Consider the following 14,562-nt stretch of genomic DNA (forward strand, 5'->3'; position numbering starts at 1 on the left):
AGCCCAAGAGCAACTCCAGTGGGGGTTTGGGGCAGAAAAAGCAGCTTTTGCACCCCTGGTATGGTGGCAGGGACTGGAAACCTGACCTTTGCCAGAGGAACATCAGCCCTCCCCCTTCCTCCATCACATGCTCCAGGAAGCTATTTCTAGCCCAGATTTACCCAGACACCCCATCACACACTTGCACAAGGTGAATATATTTAGAAACAGGTCATGCTGAAGGAACATAAATAAAATCTGGAATAATCTGGCACCGTAACTGATAAATAATAGCTCCCAAAAGGAAAGAGGGAAAAAAAACACTCAAACAGCAAAGATAGAAAACACCCGACCCTGCTCCAATTGCTGGCTGCTAAAGGAAGGTTCATTAAGAAAAGAGCTGCTTTTTACATGATCCTGACTCCTGGCAAGAGAAGCCCAAGTGCCATCCCCTTTCCAGGGTCACAGGTGCCCCCAAAGGGGCAGGCAGGAGGGGCAAACATGCCAGGATGGTCTCTGTGCCCTTGGGACAGGGAGGAAAATCTGGCTGGCTGCTTTGCCAGGGGGTTTAAGGCTGCTTTAATGTACTGGAAAATAAAAGACAGGCAAGAAAGAGCGTTTGCTGGACCAGGGAGGACACTGGCAGTGGTGCTGGGGGGGGACAGGCAGGGATTCAGGAGGCCTTTGTGACCTCCCCCCTGCTGATATTCAACATAAACCCCTTGGAGATGCAATCTGCTTCTGTTTTGAAAGAAAAAGCTCATTCTAAGCTCTCCAAACAAGGTGTGGCACCAGCTCGGTCAGTTCAGGCACTTTCACTAAATGCTTTATTGCCCAACCTAATTACAGAGTATTCCAGGCCAACCCTGTGAGGACTGTGGCCCTGATAAGCACCATGAAAACATCAGCTTTCAAGTCCCTGGTGTGGTTTTGAACTCAGGACTACTCAAGAGCCACCCGGGGGTTTCTGGTGACCAGTGCAGGTGCCTTTGGAGCTCTCGTACCCTTGGGAGAGGCTGAGCAGCCCCAGCTTTATCAAGGCCTTACTCCAGCCCTTGCTGAAGGCAGCAGCAGCAAAAAAACTCATTGGGTTATTCCCCTCCAACCCTCTCTGTGCCCACAGCAGCCCTGTGAGCACTCCTGGGCTCTTATATATATATGTGTGTATATGTATACACACACACACACACATATATATAGGGTATTGTATACGTTTTGGGTAAAGAGACCTCAAATTCCCCTCATTTTCAGACCATCCTACAGCCACACATCCCACCATGGCCACAGCACAAGGCATTTGCCAGCCCAGCGTTCCCAGCAGGATGGGAGAAAGCCGAGTTCAGGCTTTAGAAGCAACCTGAGCTCAGCTCTGAGAGCAGAGCTCACCACAGGCTTCTCCATCAAGAACAGCCCCAGAACAGCTCACCAAATGAACCCAGCATCTTTCACTGCGTTCAGTCTTGCTTCCTGGAGAAGGGTGTGGAGAAGCCGTTTCCTCAGAGCTCTGGCACGCACAGCCAGGGCAGAGGGGTGACATTTCCCATCCGCTGCTGGGTGCCTCAAACTGGGCTGGGGCTGCTCCAGGCTGGGAGGTGCACAAGGGAGACATGGCCTCTACCTCCAGCTTAGGATGGGTCCCTGGCTCCTTTCTGCTGCCATGGACTCCAGGGGACAGAGAGCACCGAGCGGACCTGCTCTGCATGGGCAGTGAATGAGGCCGCACATCCTGCTTTAGCAGCGAGAACAGGAGGAACATTCAGAGCTTTAGGCTGGGAGAAGCCTGAACCAAAGTCACAGCAAGTAGCCTGTGCTGAGGAGGGGGTCAAGCAGCTATTGATCAGCTCGCGCTCTGCACATTGCCTGGTCCGTAAACATATGGACCATAACACAACCAAGAAACTTCAATTTTCCATCGCCCTCGCTTCTGAAGACAGGTATCGAACCCAAACAGTTCAAACTCTCAAGGAGACTCCTATCAAACCCAGGCCGGGCCCATTGCAAGCACAACTGCAAAGGACACAGCAAAGGCACTACCAGGGTCTGGCCTCACCGCAGCCTGTGGGCTCTTGACATTGTGTTGTCAACGCTGGGCCACACGTGTTGTCGCCATAAACCCACTTTCAGTGTCAAAATCAAACCACTGGCATATTAAAGACTGTTTGATGCACATACCTATGGGGAAGGATGCATCCCTTCCACAGAATCAACCAGGCTGGAAAAGACCTTTAAGATCCTGAGCAGCAGCATGGGCTGTGCCACGCATCGCCAGCATCCAGGCCTGCACCAGAGCTGGCACAGCAGGGGCAGGAAGAGGGTGTTCCTGCTCCCTTGGGAAGTGGTCCCAGGAGCAAGCAGCCCTCCAGCAGTGATGCCTGCACCCTCGCCTGCTCCTCCCACAGCAGGATGCTCATACTTGCTCATCAGCCTCAGAAACCAGAGGTCAGCTGAAGGCCTGAACCCAGAAAAAAAACCTAAACCAGCTTGTTTTGGGTTTTAATCTTTCCTGCTTTAAACAAGCACCCAAGTACCCCCTGAAGTTTAAACCCCCAGTGTGTACATAGAGGAAGCGAATTCACTTTGCTCAGCCTGCCTGGCGCTCTCACAGGCTTCACGACAACAGCAAAGAAACTCCAGCCCTTCCCTGGATGAAGGTCTTGCCCTCACCAGCCAAAAGCAGCATGGGGAGTAGACGGTCCCTACCCTATGCAGGGGACAGATAAGCCACAGCCGGGTCTGACCCTCCACCTAACAGGATGGAGGCCAGTGCTTATCAAGGAAAAGGGTGTCACACTCCACTGCTGCTTCAGCGTCACGCCAGAGCCAACACAGGACCAGGGCTGGCCACAACCCTGACCCCAAAATAGCAGCTCAGCGTCCCAGTGGGGACAGAGTGAGCCATGGAGAAGTGCAGAGAGGAGAACAGGGCAAAGGCAGGAGCTGGGAAGGGATCTTGGTAAAGGTCACAGGAACGAGGAGCGATACACCCAGGTGAGATGAGTCCTGGACAACAGCTACATCAGGGAGCAACAGCAAAGTCCATGCCAGCTCAGGTAGCAACCCCAACAGAAGTTTTGGGACCGGGACCTGGATTTCATGGGATCAGAATGGTTTGAGTTGGAAGCAGTCTTCAAAGACCACCCGGTGAAATCTCCCTGGTCCAACACCTTTTCTGACAAGCAGGATGCAAGCTTGATTTTGTTTGTAAAGCAGCCCAAAGGACTCGCTTTTTATACTACTAGTGTCAGCTTCACTTCCTGGTAATGATGAGACCCCATTTCATTGTCACACTGGTTTTCCTCCTGTCACAAACCATTCCCAGCAGCACTGGGGGCAAAAATCTCATGTCAACTCCTGCACTGCTCTCTGAGCACTTACAGTCACTTTAAGGGATGAGGATTTCCAGAGGTGACTAACCCATATTTGCAGTTCTTCACCATTAACACGGGACCAGGGCCCTGGGGAGGTGGTGGGAGCTCCACCCTTGGAGGTGCTCAAAACTGCACCACACAATGGCCGGAGGGAGCTGCTTTAGCCACGAAGCTGGATGCTGCCTCCAAACCAGCTATGCCAGGGCAGAAGCTCCAGAGGTTCCTTGCAACTGAAATTCTCCTCCAGCTTCTTCAGCCAAGCATGCATGAGGAGCCCTATCCAGCACTGTCTACCTACAGACTAGCTGATGAAGCTACTTGGGCTACATTAGAGAGGTGACAAGGCCAGAAGAGCTCCCAGAGGCCTGGCCTCACAACCCAAATACGCTTCCCAGCTAGGTGCGCAGTTAGTCTTGGTATTTACCCACACATCTGCTCAGAGCAACATTCAAGACTGAGCCAGGTCCAGACATCAAAGAGCCATTATCAGACTGTGGAGCCTCGTTGCCAAAAACACAACTGTGCCTGTTGCCAGGACACGACTGGTGTAACCTTCTCTACAGCACTTCGATTCATGGCTTTTAATTCAATATCCTGCCTCTGAAAGATGGCATTGCACCACCTGCATGTGCTTGGGTAGCTTTCAAGTCACTATTTGACAAAAGGCACAACCCAAACCAACATGCTTTGTGTTTTCCAAGTTTGTATTGCTCGGCTCAGCAACCCATTTACTCCAAAGAAGCATAAAGTCAACATTTTGTGAAAATCCAGCTTTGATCCTACCTTAAGACCTTTACAGCACTCCACAGGCTGCACACTTCGGATGCATGGGATCAGTACTATCAAAAACACTCAATGCTGATGCAGGCATTGGGGCATGAGATCCCTTACTCAGCCCTGACTGCTCATTTAACCATTGTGTCCTGGTCTACAAACTTCTCATATGCTACTAAATACACAAAATCCCTGCTCTACATCAGGACATGTACGAAACTGTCTTAAAAATCCCCTGGGTAATGCTGAGACTTAGTCACCAGAGAAACATTTTCCTTGTGAAACACTGAGGATGGGGGAAAAAACAGTCAGGTTTCAGAAATCTTCCTCCCAGCTGAGCCCTCAAACGTGGACTAGAAGCCAAAGAGCCTTCACCTCACTGAAGGAGCTTCAGTAATTGAGGTCAAGACAGCCCTCTGCACATACTGCCCATGGCCAGGTTGGCTTTACAATGTTATGTTCAGGAGCAGCTGGTGAGAATCCCTCTGGCCACCAGACCAGTCCCCTCCCAAGGCTGCAGATCAGCCCTCTGGCTTCATACACAAGCTCGAAGTCAAGCTTAGCTACAGCCCATCCACCCCAACACATAACAAACATGAAACATGCCTGAAACACAAAATCAACCAGTGGAGATGTGGAGAATACACTCCCTGACTCCCCCACCCCCCCAGAATAAAGCCCGTGGTGAGCCATCAGAGCTGGAAGAAATGAAGCAGCAGCAGCTCATTAAAGGTAGATTCCCAGAAGAAGCCATTCCTTGTATCCACTTGCAATCCAGGATACTGCCTGCGTTCCACAAGCCCATGACATTCCCTCTGGAACAGAGACACTCCTCTTGGTTCTTCCTCAAGGCATCACTGATGTTTCTTCCGGGCAAAGCAAGGCAGAAGGATGATCCACAACCATCCGGCCCCTCCAGTTGAACTCAATCCTCCTTGGGACACGTGCACTTACCTGATCCCACGACACAAAGAGAGAGAGAAGCGAAGGCAAGATCCTGGCCAGGGGGCTTCTTACCTTATGTACACTTTTGGGATTTTCCAGCCAAGCATAATACATTTCCTCCACGTAGTTTGAACTAGTCCCACTCAAAAAAGGCTCAGCAGCCACCGGTGCACTGTAGCACTGGATCTGTTGAAACGTCCTGGGTGCTGCCAGCCTCTGTTGGGAAATTGTCTTTACAGTCTGTGAGGCCGTCAACGGCCTCAGCTTTGCCACACAAGTCCTTAAGTTAAGCATGTTTGCCCTGTCGCTTCACACAAGCTCCTGTTGGGAGAGAAGGGAAAAGTGGGTTAGAAATGAGGGCAGGAGAGCACAGAGCAGAGACCAACACCCCTCCTCATCACCCCTCATCAGCCCTGAGCACAGAGAACGGAGCTTAGGATCAGTCTTTAATTCAGATTGACCCATCCACCCCATTCCAGGGATGGGAAACACAGTTTCTGGCCAAGGTGCTGGGCACAGCTGTGCTGCTCCCCCATCAATGCCAGCATGGCCCTGGCACCCCCCGGCACAACAGGGAAAAGCAGATTTGCTTGGCAGAAACCCAACACCAGCCTCAAACAAGCCACTGGACATCATAACCACTTAAGCCTTTTTTGCATCAGCACCTGCATAAAGCATCCCTGATGGTGCAATGCAGACTGGATTAGCAGTGAAAGTTACCAGGTTCCCCTGGTGCTTTCCTCTTTAGTTTCTAACCAACAACAGCTACCCTTCTTCAAATGATAAATCCATAAAGTATTATCATAGAACCAGGGAAATCTTTGGGTTGAAGGGACCTTAAAGCTCCTCCAGCTCTAACCCCTGCCGCAGGCAGAGACACCTTCCACTAGAGCAGCTTGCTCCAAGCCCGTGTCCAACCTGCCCTTGAGCACTGCCAGGGATGGGGCAGCCACAGCTTCTCTGGGCACCCTGTGCCAGCGCCTCAGCACCCTCACAAGGAAGAACTTCTGCCTAAGAGCTCATCTCAGTCTTCACTCAGTCTGTTTAATCCCAGCCCCTCATTAGTCTGGATGCTCAGCTCAGATCTGTGGAGGCTACAGGACTGCATTGCACGGTGGTGTGTTTGCTCCAAAGCCTTTGGTGCAAGGAAAGGAGCATGCCAAGTCATAATCTGCTGCTTCCATCCTCAAATATTAACATAGCAGTAAGCATATCAAAAGTACCCTGCTTTTCGTTTTTGGCCTTCAAAGGAAGCATTTGGGAACAAATGCCTAACTGAAACCAGGGGAGTTCAGGTTAGATATAAAGAAGTTCTTTACTGTGAGGGTGCTGAGGTGCTGGCACAGGTTGCCCAGAGAAGTGATAAATGCTCCATCCCTGGCAGTGTTCAAGGCCAGCATGGATAGAGCCTTGGACAACATGGTCTAGTGTTAGGCGTCCTCGCCTGTGGCAGGGGGTTGGATCTGGATCATCTTAAGGTCCTTTCCGACGCAAATCACTCTGTGATTCCCCCTTGTACTATCACTACAGTCCCTGATGAAGAAATTCTTCAATTTCTTCTATTTTTTTAATTCTTCCTCTGAGAATCCTCTTTTCCTTTTTTTTTTTTTTTTTAAACAGGAAAATCCTCTCCACAATACTCAGATTCCAGCAGAGGCTGGACACTTTGGCCCCTCAAACTCCCACTTGCAGGGACGTCAGACAAGTTCAAAGATAAGCACTTGAAAGCACTGTGCTGAAAACTCTTGTCACCAGCTGGATTTTAAGGCTGAATGGCACATTTCTCTTCCCACCAAGCTGACTGGGTCTAGTGGGGTGTGCTCCTCGAGGCCAGCCCTCACCACGCAGACACAGCATGGAAGCTTCTTCCACTCTCCTCTCTCCTCAGCAGGTCTTGGCTTTGACTTTTGCCACATTCCTCACACCACAACCACTCTGCTTGGCCAAGGCTTTCTTCCCAACAGTTTGTGTTACATGCAACATGATAAAGCTGGGAAAAAACAGTCTACAGGGAAGACCCCTTGCAAAATAGAGGTACAGTGGTGCAAAGCACTTGGGCTGGGGGTCCAGGACAGAGCACTTCATCGCTTCTCCTTAAAAGCTCAGACCCAAGAAGGCCAACACAGTTAAAAGACCCATAAAGGGGCTCTCCTTGCTCAGAGAACCCAGAAAAGCAACCTGGAGTCAGCATGAAACCTCTCAAGGGTCCCCCAGCAAAGTCCACCATGCAGCTCTTGGTGTGGGTCAGCCATGCTCCTCATTACACACATCCAACCAACAGCCACAGCCCAAGGGAAACTGCTAGAGCAAAATCATCTTGGGGGAAGCACGGGCACTTGGAGTCAACTCTTCTTGGAGCTGCCCTTTCCACCCAGCTCCTCCCATAAGAGGCAGGACCTGAGCTGGAGGTGACCCAACTGGCCGGTTTTCATATCCCCAACCAGTTTAATGAGCAGCAGCCCAATGTCAATGCAGCCATCGTGCATTCACCAGATTAAAGTGAAGTTTCGCAGCAAACTGGAGAAATAAAACACACCTTCATGAGCAGTGTTCCATTAGCCAGGCTGCCAGATCTGTCTTGCAGAAGTTAATTCTGGCTACTCAGCATAGCAGCAGCTACACCTCTAGCCTCAAAACACAAGAGTTTGGTCCAAAGAGCCAGAGGAAGACCTGGCATCACTCTAATTCACCCAAAGTGCTTTATAGATTTACCCAAAGGAAAAAGGGAAGAGCACTTGTGCTTTCCACCCAGCCTGCCCGCTCCTGCCCACAGTCAAACCAGAACCATAACAGGCAGGAAACAGACGGCTGGTGCGGGACAGCAAGTGTGGCAATATAGATGTTTTCCCACCTTTCCCTCCTCAGATTAAACTGGAAACCACACGCAGGTATTTTACAGAGCCAACCAAACTGGGTGCCAGCGCACAGGCACGAAAGCTTTAAGATGAAAACGCCGGCGGTGGCTCCAGCTTTGGTGTCCAGTTTCAGTGCTGCGGCTCAGCAGTGTCCGGGTGACCTCTCTGGAAAACAGGAGGGGATAATGCCAGGGTTTGGCCCAAAATGCACAGAACCAGCCAGGCTTTGAGGGCTCTCACAGGAACTTTGGCATCCCAAGGTGCAGGAGCCCATGCCGCAAACCAGGGCAAGCTCAGAGAAGGGATATTTCTGAGGTCAATCTTGGTGCACCAAGAGCAAGGACACAGGAAACTGAGTCTGAGATAACGGAGACGGGGGTCACATGGGAGTACGAAGCCAATGCCAGGAGCTGTAGCTGAAAGGGGGTGAGGAGAGGAAGCCCGGGGCCCCAACAGCAGCAGCCGGACCACAGCCCACACTTCACCGAGAGGTCAAACAGGGACGTTCAGCACAGGTTAGCGGCTCGGATAGGCAAGAGCCATTCGAGCAGGTTAAGGCACCAAACTGGACCTCCTGCGGCCGCAACCCCCCATACCAGCCCCCAGCAGCGCCTTTATGGGGGGGGGGTTAAACCGAGACCGAATCCAGCGCTACGGGAAGCGGTAGCTCCCCTCCCGGTGCCCGCAGCCGGAGCGCCCCGAGCCCGAGCTCCGGGGGGGGGCCGCACGTGGGGGCGAGGGAAGGGGCCGCGGGACCCGCCACCGTGCGCGCATACACACGCACACGAGCGCGCGCTCGCCAGACCTGCCCCCAATCAGCGCCCACCAATCAGCGCCCGACACCGCTACCCGGGCTTCGCGTCCCTCACGCCCTATAGGAGCGGCGCGAAGGGCCGAGCCGCCTTCTCATTGGCCACCCGGGCTGCCCATCTAGCGGCAATCCCGCCCCCCCCCCCTCCCAACCACAACCCCCTCCCCCCCCCCACGCCCCACGGCGCCCGGGCGGCGGCACCAAGGACACGGGGGGGGGGGCGGCCGCGTCCCCCTCCCGCGCGCCCACCGCCTCTCTCCCCGCTCCCGTCCTGCCCCAGCCTCCGCCCCGCCCCGGTGCGCCCCGGTCCTGCCCCGCCGCCCGGCCCGGCCGCGCTCCTCACCGGCACACCCGTCCGCCCCGCCCGCGGCCCCGGCTCTGACAGCGGCCTCAACCGCCCGCTGCCGCCCCGCGCCGCCCCGCCCCGCGCTCTGCGTCACCGCGTCGCCACGCCCCACTTCGTCCTTCGCCACGCCCCCGCAGGGCCACCCGGTGGCGCATGCGCAGCCGCCTCCGCGGGCAGGGCGGGGCGGGGCCTGTGCAGCCGTTGAGGCGCCGTTGCCATAGTTACCGGCGCAGGCCTCGCGCCCCGCTCCGGCCTGTAGATCCCGGTATGGCTTGAGGACCCCGGTATGGCCTGTGGGCCCCTCTACAGCCTGGAGACCCCAGTACGGCCTGTGAGCCCTGGTCCGGCCACTAGACTCCACTATGGGCTGGGGTCTCCAGTACAGCCTGTGGGCGCTGGTCCGGCCTGTGGACCTCAGTATGGCCTGAGGAGGCCAGTGCAGCCTGGGAGCCCTGCTATGACCTGGGGACCCCAGTGCAGACCAGAAACCCTCGGTATGACCTGGGCACCTCAGGCCAGCCCAGGGACCCTCAGTTTGGCCTGGGGACCTCAAGACAGGCTGGGAACCCCCACCACAGCATGTGGGACCCCAGCATGGCCCAGGGGAGCTCTGGCCTGCTGGGGCACCCCAGCACAGTGACAGCCAGCAGGCCTCAGCAGAGAGGGGCACAGGCAGGGCGGTGCAGGAGGCACTCATCCTGAAGCCTCTGTGTGTGCCCTGGTCTGCTCGGCTTTCTGACCTGCTTCTTGTTTCTACTTCAATGTGCGAGGGAAAGCACAGGGGTTGTACTCGGTACCCACAGCGTGAGAGAGTTGGGTTGGGAGCAGGGCCTCCTGGGGAGTTCTGGCCTTGCTGGCCATTTCCTACAGGGTGCGTCACAGCAGCACCAGCCTGATCTGCCTGGAAGCTCAGGGTGCAGACAGCACGTTGGGGAAGTGAAACAGGTCCCAGGAAAACACCGAGAGCCCGCAGCCATGCAAGCCCAGCCACGCACATCCAGCGTGGCGCAATCACCAGCACCCTGCCTGGGTGTGTGGCAGAGCAGGGAGCGCTGCCAGGCGGTGGCAAGGAGTGTCCTCAAAGTCACGCTGCCCACAAAGGCCGTGGCCTCCATGTAGTACAGGTGGGCCCAAGGGCCCAAGGGGTCAGCATGGTCCTGGTATGGGGGTGGTGTGGACAGGAGGGGCGATGGGGAGAGCCCAGCTGGTGCTGTGGGCCAAGGCAGCGTAGGAGGCAGCCGTGGGGAAATGGTGGAGCTGCAGCACTTGCGCCACTGGCCCCTTCCGGGGCAGTGCAGTTCCAGCCCTGACGAGGGTGGTTGTCATCACAGTGGGATGGGGACGGGGCTGGTGCTGGGGCAGTCCCTGCTGGGTCAGCCCAGCCACTGAGGGCTGGCACACAAGCACTGGCCCCAGACGTTGACATGAAACCGTTCTCTGCCCCACATACCAGCCCCAGAGTATCAGCCCTGCTCTCTGCTCCATACCCCAACCCCAAAGCATCCCCCCATTCTTTCATGCACACAACCCCACGTTCAGCCCCACAGTGCTGCTCAGGGGCACCCCCCGAACCTCTCAGTCTCTCTGGAGGAACTGGGCAAACCCAGGCATTGCGAAAGGTGGAAAGCCCGCTCTGACGGCACTTCCTTCGGAGACTCTTGAAAACCCACCACACCAACATCAGGCTCACAGAGCACTCAAGCGACGCCACAGGCAGCACAAGCAGGAGCAGGAAGCCGGGTGCCGCAGCACTCAACAGGTACCGGCAGGTCTCTCCCCAGGTTTTGCAATCAGCCTTGGAGATGGCATTCGTCCCCGATTTGGACATACTGGAGAGAAGCAGGTAAGCATGGCCGTGCCAGAGGGGACGTGGGGCATGTGATGCCGCCGTGGTGGCCCTGACTTCACCATCTCCCTTTGCCTTTTAGCCTGAATGAGGAGACATTTTATGGCCCTGACTGCCTCTGCCTGCAGAAGGTAACACTGGTGTGGTGGAAACAGTGAGACCCCTGTGTGGAGAAGCTGGGCTCTCACCCCACATCCCCTTTCCTCCCCAGAAACCCCAACTGGACTTGGAAATGGCATCGCCTGGGGTGGGCATCCAGGTGACAGTGACCAAGGGACACCCTGCCAGGACCTTTCGCCAGGCTGCTGTCCTTGTGGCAGCTGTGACCAAACCAGCAGACAAGGAGTTTGCTGACAGTGACCTTGGGGACTTCCTGGATGATATTTTTGGTATGGGGGTGACGTCAGGGTGTCAACCCACGTGGGGGATGCTCTTGCAGTGGGGATCATCAGCATCCCCCTGACTGTCTCCCTCCCCACAGAGCCTGTCTCCTTCCAGCGGATTAATGGCAGCTATGCTGGAGCACCCATCTATCGCTACACCCGCTCCCAGTCCTTCGACATCCTTGATATTGACCAGAAGTGCTTCGTGCTGGAGTCACCCACTCAGCTGGTAGCCCTGCACCTGCAGGGACCCTCTGCTGGGCGGAAGGGTAAGGGGACACAGTCCTGACCAATGTCCCCATCCCCAAACAGACCCAATGTCTCCAGGGCCACAGAGGTGCCTTCCCACAGCTCCACAATCACCCTTTAACTCATTCCTTCTTTCTGCAGTGAAGCTCAACATCGCTCTGTACCGTCCTCAGTCATCACAGGGTGGCCCAGGGACTGGGCGGGTGCCAGTGGCACTGGGCATCAAGGGCTACCAACTCTACATGTCATGTGTGATGAGCGGTGCTGAGCCCGTGCTGCAGCTCGAGGTGAGCGGGGGGGTGGTCCTGCTGGCACCATTTTGGATGGGTCTGGGGGCTCCACCTCACCCTGAATCCCATTTCACCCCTCGGTTGTAGGAAGCTGACGTCAGGAGGGACATTGAGAGTGTGGAGCTGACCCGCTTCATCTTCTACCGCCTGGACAGCCCAACCGAGGGCACCACGCGCTTTGAGTCGGCTGCCTTCCCTGGCTGGTTCATCTGCACCTCCCTGCAGCCCCGCCAGCCCGTCAGCATCACCAACCAGCCTGACCAGGTCAACATCGCCACTTATGAGCTGAGCAGGCACTGAGGAGCCCCCGCTCCCAACCCAACCCAACTGGCAGTCGCTGGTTCTCAGGCCGTATGTACCAAGTACAAATCCCAGTGGGACCCCCCATCCTCTACATCTATTTCAGGTGAAATAGCATCTCTGGGCCCTGTTGGCCCAACCCACCCCCATTTGTACTTATTTATTGTGTATATCCAGTGGTTTTGTTCTTATTTATTGTGTAACACTTCTTGCTTTTAACTTATTGTATAGTTTATTGGAAATATTGTGGTTTTGTTCTCTGGAATTTGTTGGTAATGGAGGTGGAAATAAAAGGTTTCTCATACTGATGTCTCACAGGGGTGAAATCATGTGGGGAGTGGTGTATGGATGGAGAAACCCTGCAGTTTCAGCTGCTTTCTGGGCTCTCCAGGCCTGGGTGCAATGCCTAGGGGGTGGGCGTCACCCCACAGCATGCGGGCTTGGCTGGCACCAGCAGGATCTTCCTGCAGCCGGGGGGTGGCTGGATGGGTTTCCCACTGCAGCTGCGGCACTGCAGGACGTGGTGTGGCATGGCATGTCCTGCTTTGATATGGCCTGGCATAGCATGGTGTGATGTGGTGTGGCACTGCATGGCCTGGCATAGCATGGTGTGACATGGTGTAGCATTGCATGGCATCCTGTAGTATGCTGTGGCATAGTGTGGCCTGCCATGTTAAAGCCTCTTGTGGAAGTGATACTGAATTAAATTAGTAATTCACTGCATATAGAGGCAAGGATTCCATGACCTCCAGGGGCCACTCCTCAAATTCACAGTGCCTGTGCCATGGCCTTGTCTGCCCACATTCTCATTAACTTGAGGAATGGGAATTGGGTGGACATTTCAGGGCATTATAAGAAGTACATATATAATAAAGGTACATAAGCTGTGAACTGTCTCTTCTGGGTGTGTGAGACAGGCAGAGAAATCCTCCAGCACCCGGTGCTGCAATAAAGTCATGTTGTTTTCTACCCTGTCGTTCACTGGGGCAGAGTGGCTGGAAAGCTGCTCATAGAAAAGGACCTGGGGGTGCTGATCGATGGAGCTGATCACGAGCACCTTGTGCCCAGGCAGCCAAGAAGTCCCCAGCATCCTGGCCTGGATCAGCACCAGTGCGGCAGCAGGGCCAGGGTAGTGGTTGTGCCCCTGCACTGGGCACTGGTGAGGCTGCACCTCGAATCCTGTGTTCAGCTCTGGGACCCTCACTACGAGACATTGAGGGGCTGGAGCTGGGCCAGAGAAGGGCAATGGGGCTGGAGCAGGGCCTGGAGCACAGGGGTGATGGGGAAGGGCTGAGGGACCTGGGGGGGTCAGATGGAGAAGAGAAGGCTCAGAGGGGACCTGGTTGCTCCCTACAACTGCCTGACAGGAGGATGGAGCCAGGAGGGGCTGGGCTCTGCTCCCAAGGAACAAGGGATGGGACAAGAGGAAACGGCCTCAAGCTGCCCCAGGGCAGGTTTAGATGGAGCTGAGGAACAATTCCTGCCCCAGAGGGTGCTCAGGCATTGGAACAGGCTGCCCAGGGCAGGGCTGCAGTCACCGTCCCTGCAAGTGTTCACACACCCTCAGTGCCATGGGTCAGTGGTGGCCTTGGCAGTGCTGGGAACGGTTGGAGCTGATAATCTTGAAGGTCTTTTCCAACCCCATTGATTCTGCAGTTCTGGTTGGAGAGTTTATTTCCCGGAGTTTAATAACAATATAGTCTGGCATAACATGACATGGCGCGAGGAGGCATGGCATAGCATGATGTGGCATGACTTGGCACAAGAAGGCATGGCACAGCATGATGTGGCATGACATGGCCTAGCATGTCATTCCATGGCATGGTGTAGTGTGGAATGCTCCGGCATTCAAGGTGGGAGGTGCTGGGGCACGGTCGGGCACGGCACGGTCAGGCACGGCGTGCCATGGCAACGGCATGACGCGACCAGGACCTGCCTTCAGCACGTCCCGCCCCGCGCACCATGATTGGTGGAAACCAGGTCTAATGGACGTGGCAGCAGCCAATGAGCTTCCCTCGCTTCAGGCCCCGCCCATGGCCTTGCTCCGCCCGCTGCGTTGTCACCGCCCCCCTGCCCGCCGTTAGCCAATCACAACTCCGCTCGCCCGCCGACCCCGCCCGGAGCCGGCGGTTTCGCTCTCTCCATTGGTCGGTTTGAAGAAGGCGTTCTCCAATAAGTGCCGCGCGACGGTTGGTGGCGGCTGTTTATCATGGAGCGGGTTGGGACGGTTCCTCCGGGTGAGCGGCTCGGCGGTCGTGGTGGGGCCGGAGCGGTGGGAGGTGGCGGGTGGCGGGGGGCATGGGCTGGGGCTGGGGCTGGGCTGGTGTGAGGCGGCCTCGGGGCTCCGTGCGGTAGGGGCGGGGTGGTTCGGGCCATCGCGACTGGCCCTGGGCTGGGGCTGTCCCGAGGCTTGGGT

General features: G+C 55.7%; 2 protein-coding genes across 5 annotated transcripts in view; one reads left to right on the top strand and one right to left on the bottom strand.

Annotated features, from left to right (window-relative positions):
- The window catches only part of OGDH (oxoglutarate dehydrogenase), a 32,593-nt gene extending 23,405 nt beyond the window's left edge, over window positions 1-9,188 (bottom strand). For all 4 annotated transcript variants that reach the window (XM_061440924.1, XM_061440922.1, XM_061440925.1 and 1 more), the window contains exons 1-2: window positions 9,076-9,188; window positions 5,139-5,387 (exon numbers count right to left, since the gene is read on the bottom strand). In XM_061440924.1, the coding sequence (XP_061296908.1) occupies window positions 5,139-5,360 (222 nt within the window). In that variant the 5' untranslated portion in view covers window positions 5,361-5,387; window positions 9,076-9,188. The remainder of the gene's footprint in view (window positions 1-5,138; window positions 5,388-9,075) is intronic.
- A 1,006-nt stretch (window positions 9,189-10,194) lies between these two features.
- LOC133262048 (interleukin-1 receptor antagonist protein-like) lies at window positions 10,195-12,448 on the top strand. Its single transcript, XM_061440930.1, has 6 exons — window positions 10,195-10,921; window positions 11,007-11,055; window positions 11,136-11,313; window positions 11,406-11,576; window positions 11,698-11,843; window positions 11,934-12,448. The coding sequence occupies exons 1-6, from the start codon at window positions 10,881-10,883 to the stop codon at window positions 12,144-12,146; spliced, it is 798 nt and encodes a 265-aa protein (XP_061296914.1). The 5' UTR covers window positions 10,195-10,880; the 3' UTR covers window positions 12,147-12,448.
- Window positions 12,449-14,562: the final 2,114 nt, after the last annotated feature.

This window comes from Pezoporus flaviventris, unplaced genomic scaffold (assembly GCF_033815535.1).
Source record: "Pezoporus flaviventris isolate CSIRO_AGI_PZ_B2104156 unplaced genomic scaffold, CSIRO_AGI_Pfla_v1 ptg000184l, whole genome shotgun sequence".
Lineage (NCBI taxonomy): Eukaryota > Metazoa > Chordata > Aves > Psittaciformes > Psittacidae > Pezoporus > Pezoporus flaviventris.

Bases quoted from the DNA above. Each gene is read 5' to 3' on its own strand.
- LOC133262048 (XM_061440930.1), top strand. From the start codon at position 10,881: ATGGCATTCGTCCCCGATTTGGACATACTGGAGAGAAGCAG. The intron at 11,314-11,405 runs GTATGGGGGTGA...CCCTCCCCACAG, and splicing joins CTTCCTGGATGATATTTTTG to AGCCTGTCTCCTTCCAGCGG. The intron at 11,844-11,933 runs GTGAGCGGGGGG...CCTCGGTTGTAG, and splicing joins AGCCCGTGCTGCAGCTCGAG to GAAGCTGACGTCAGGAGGGA.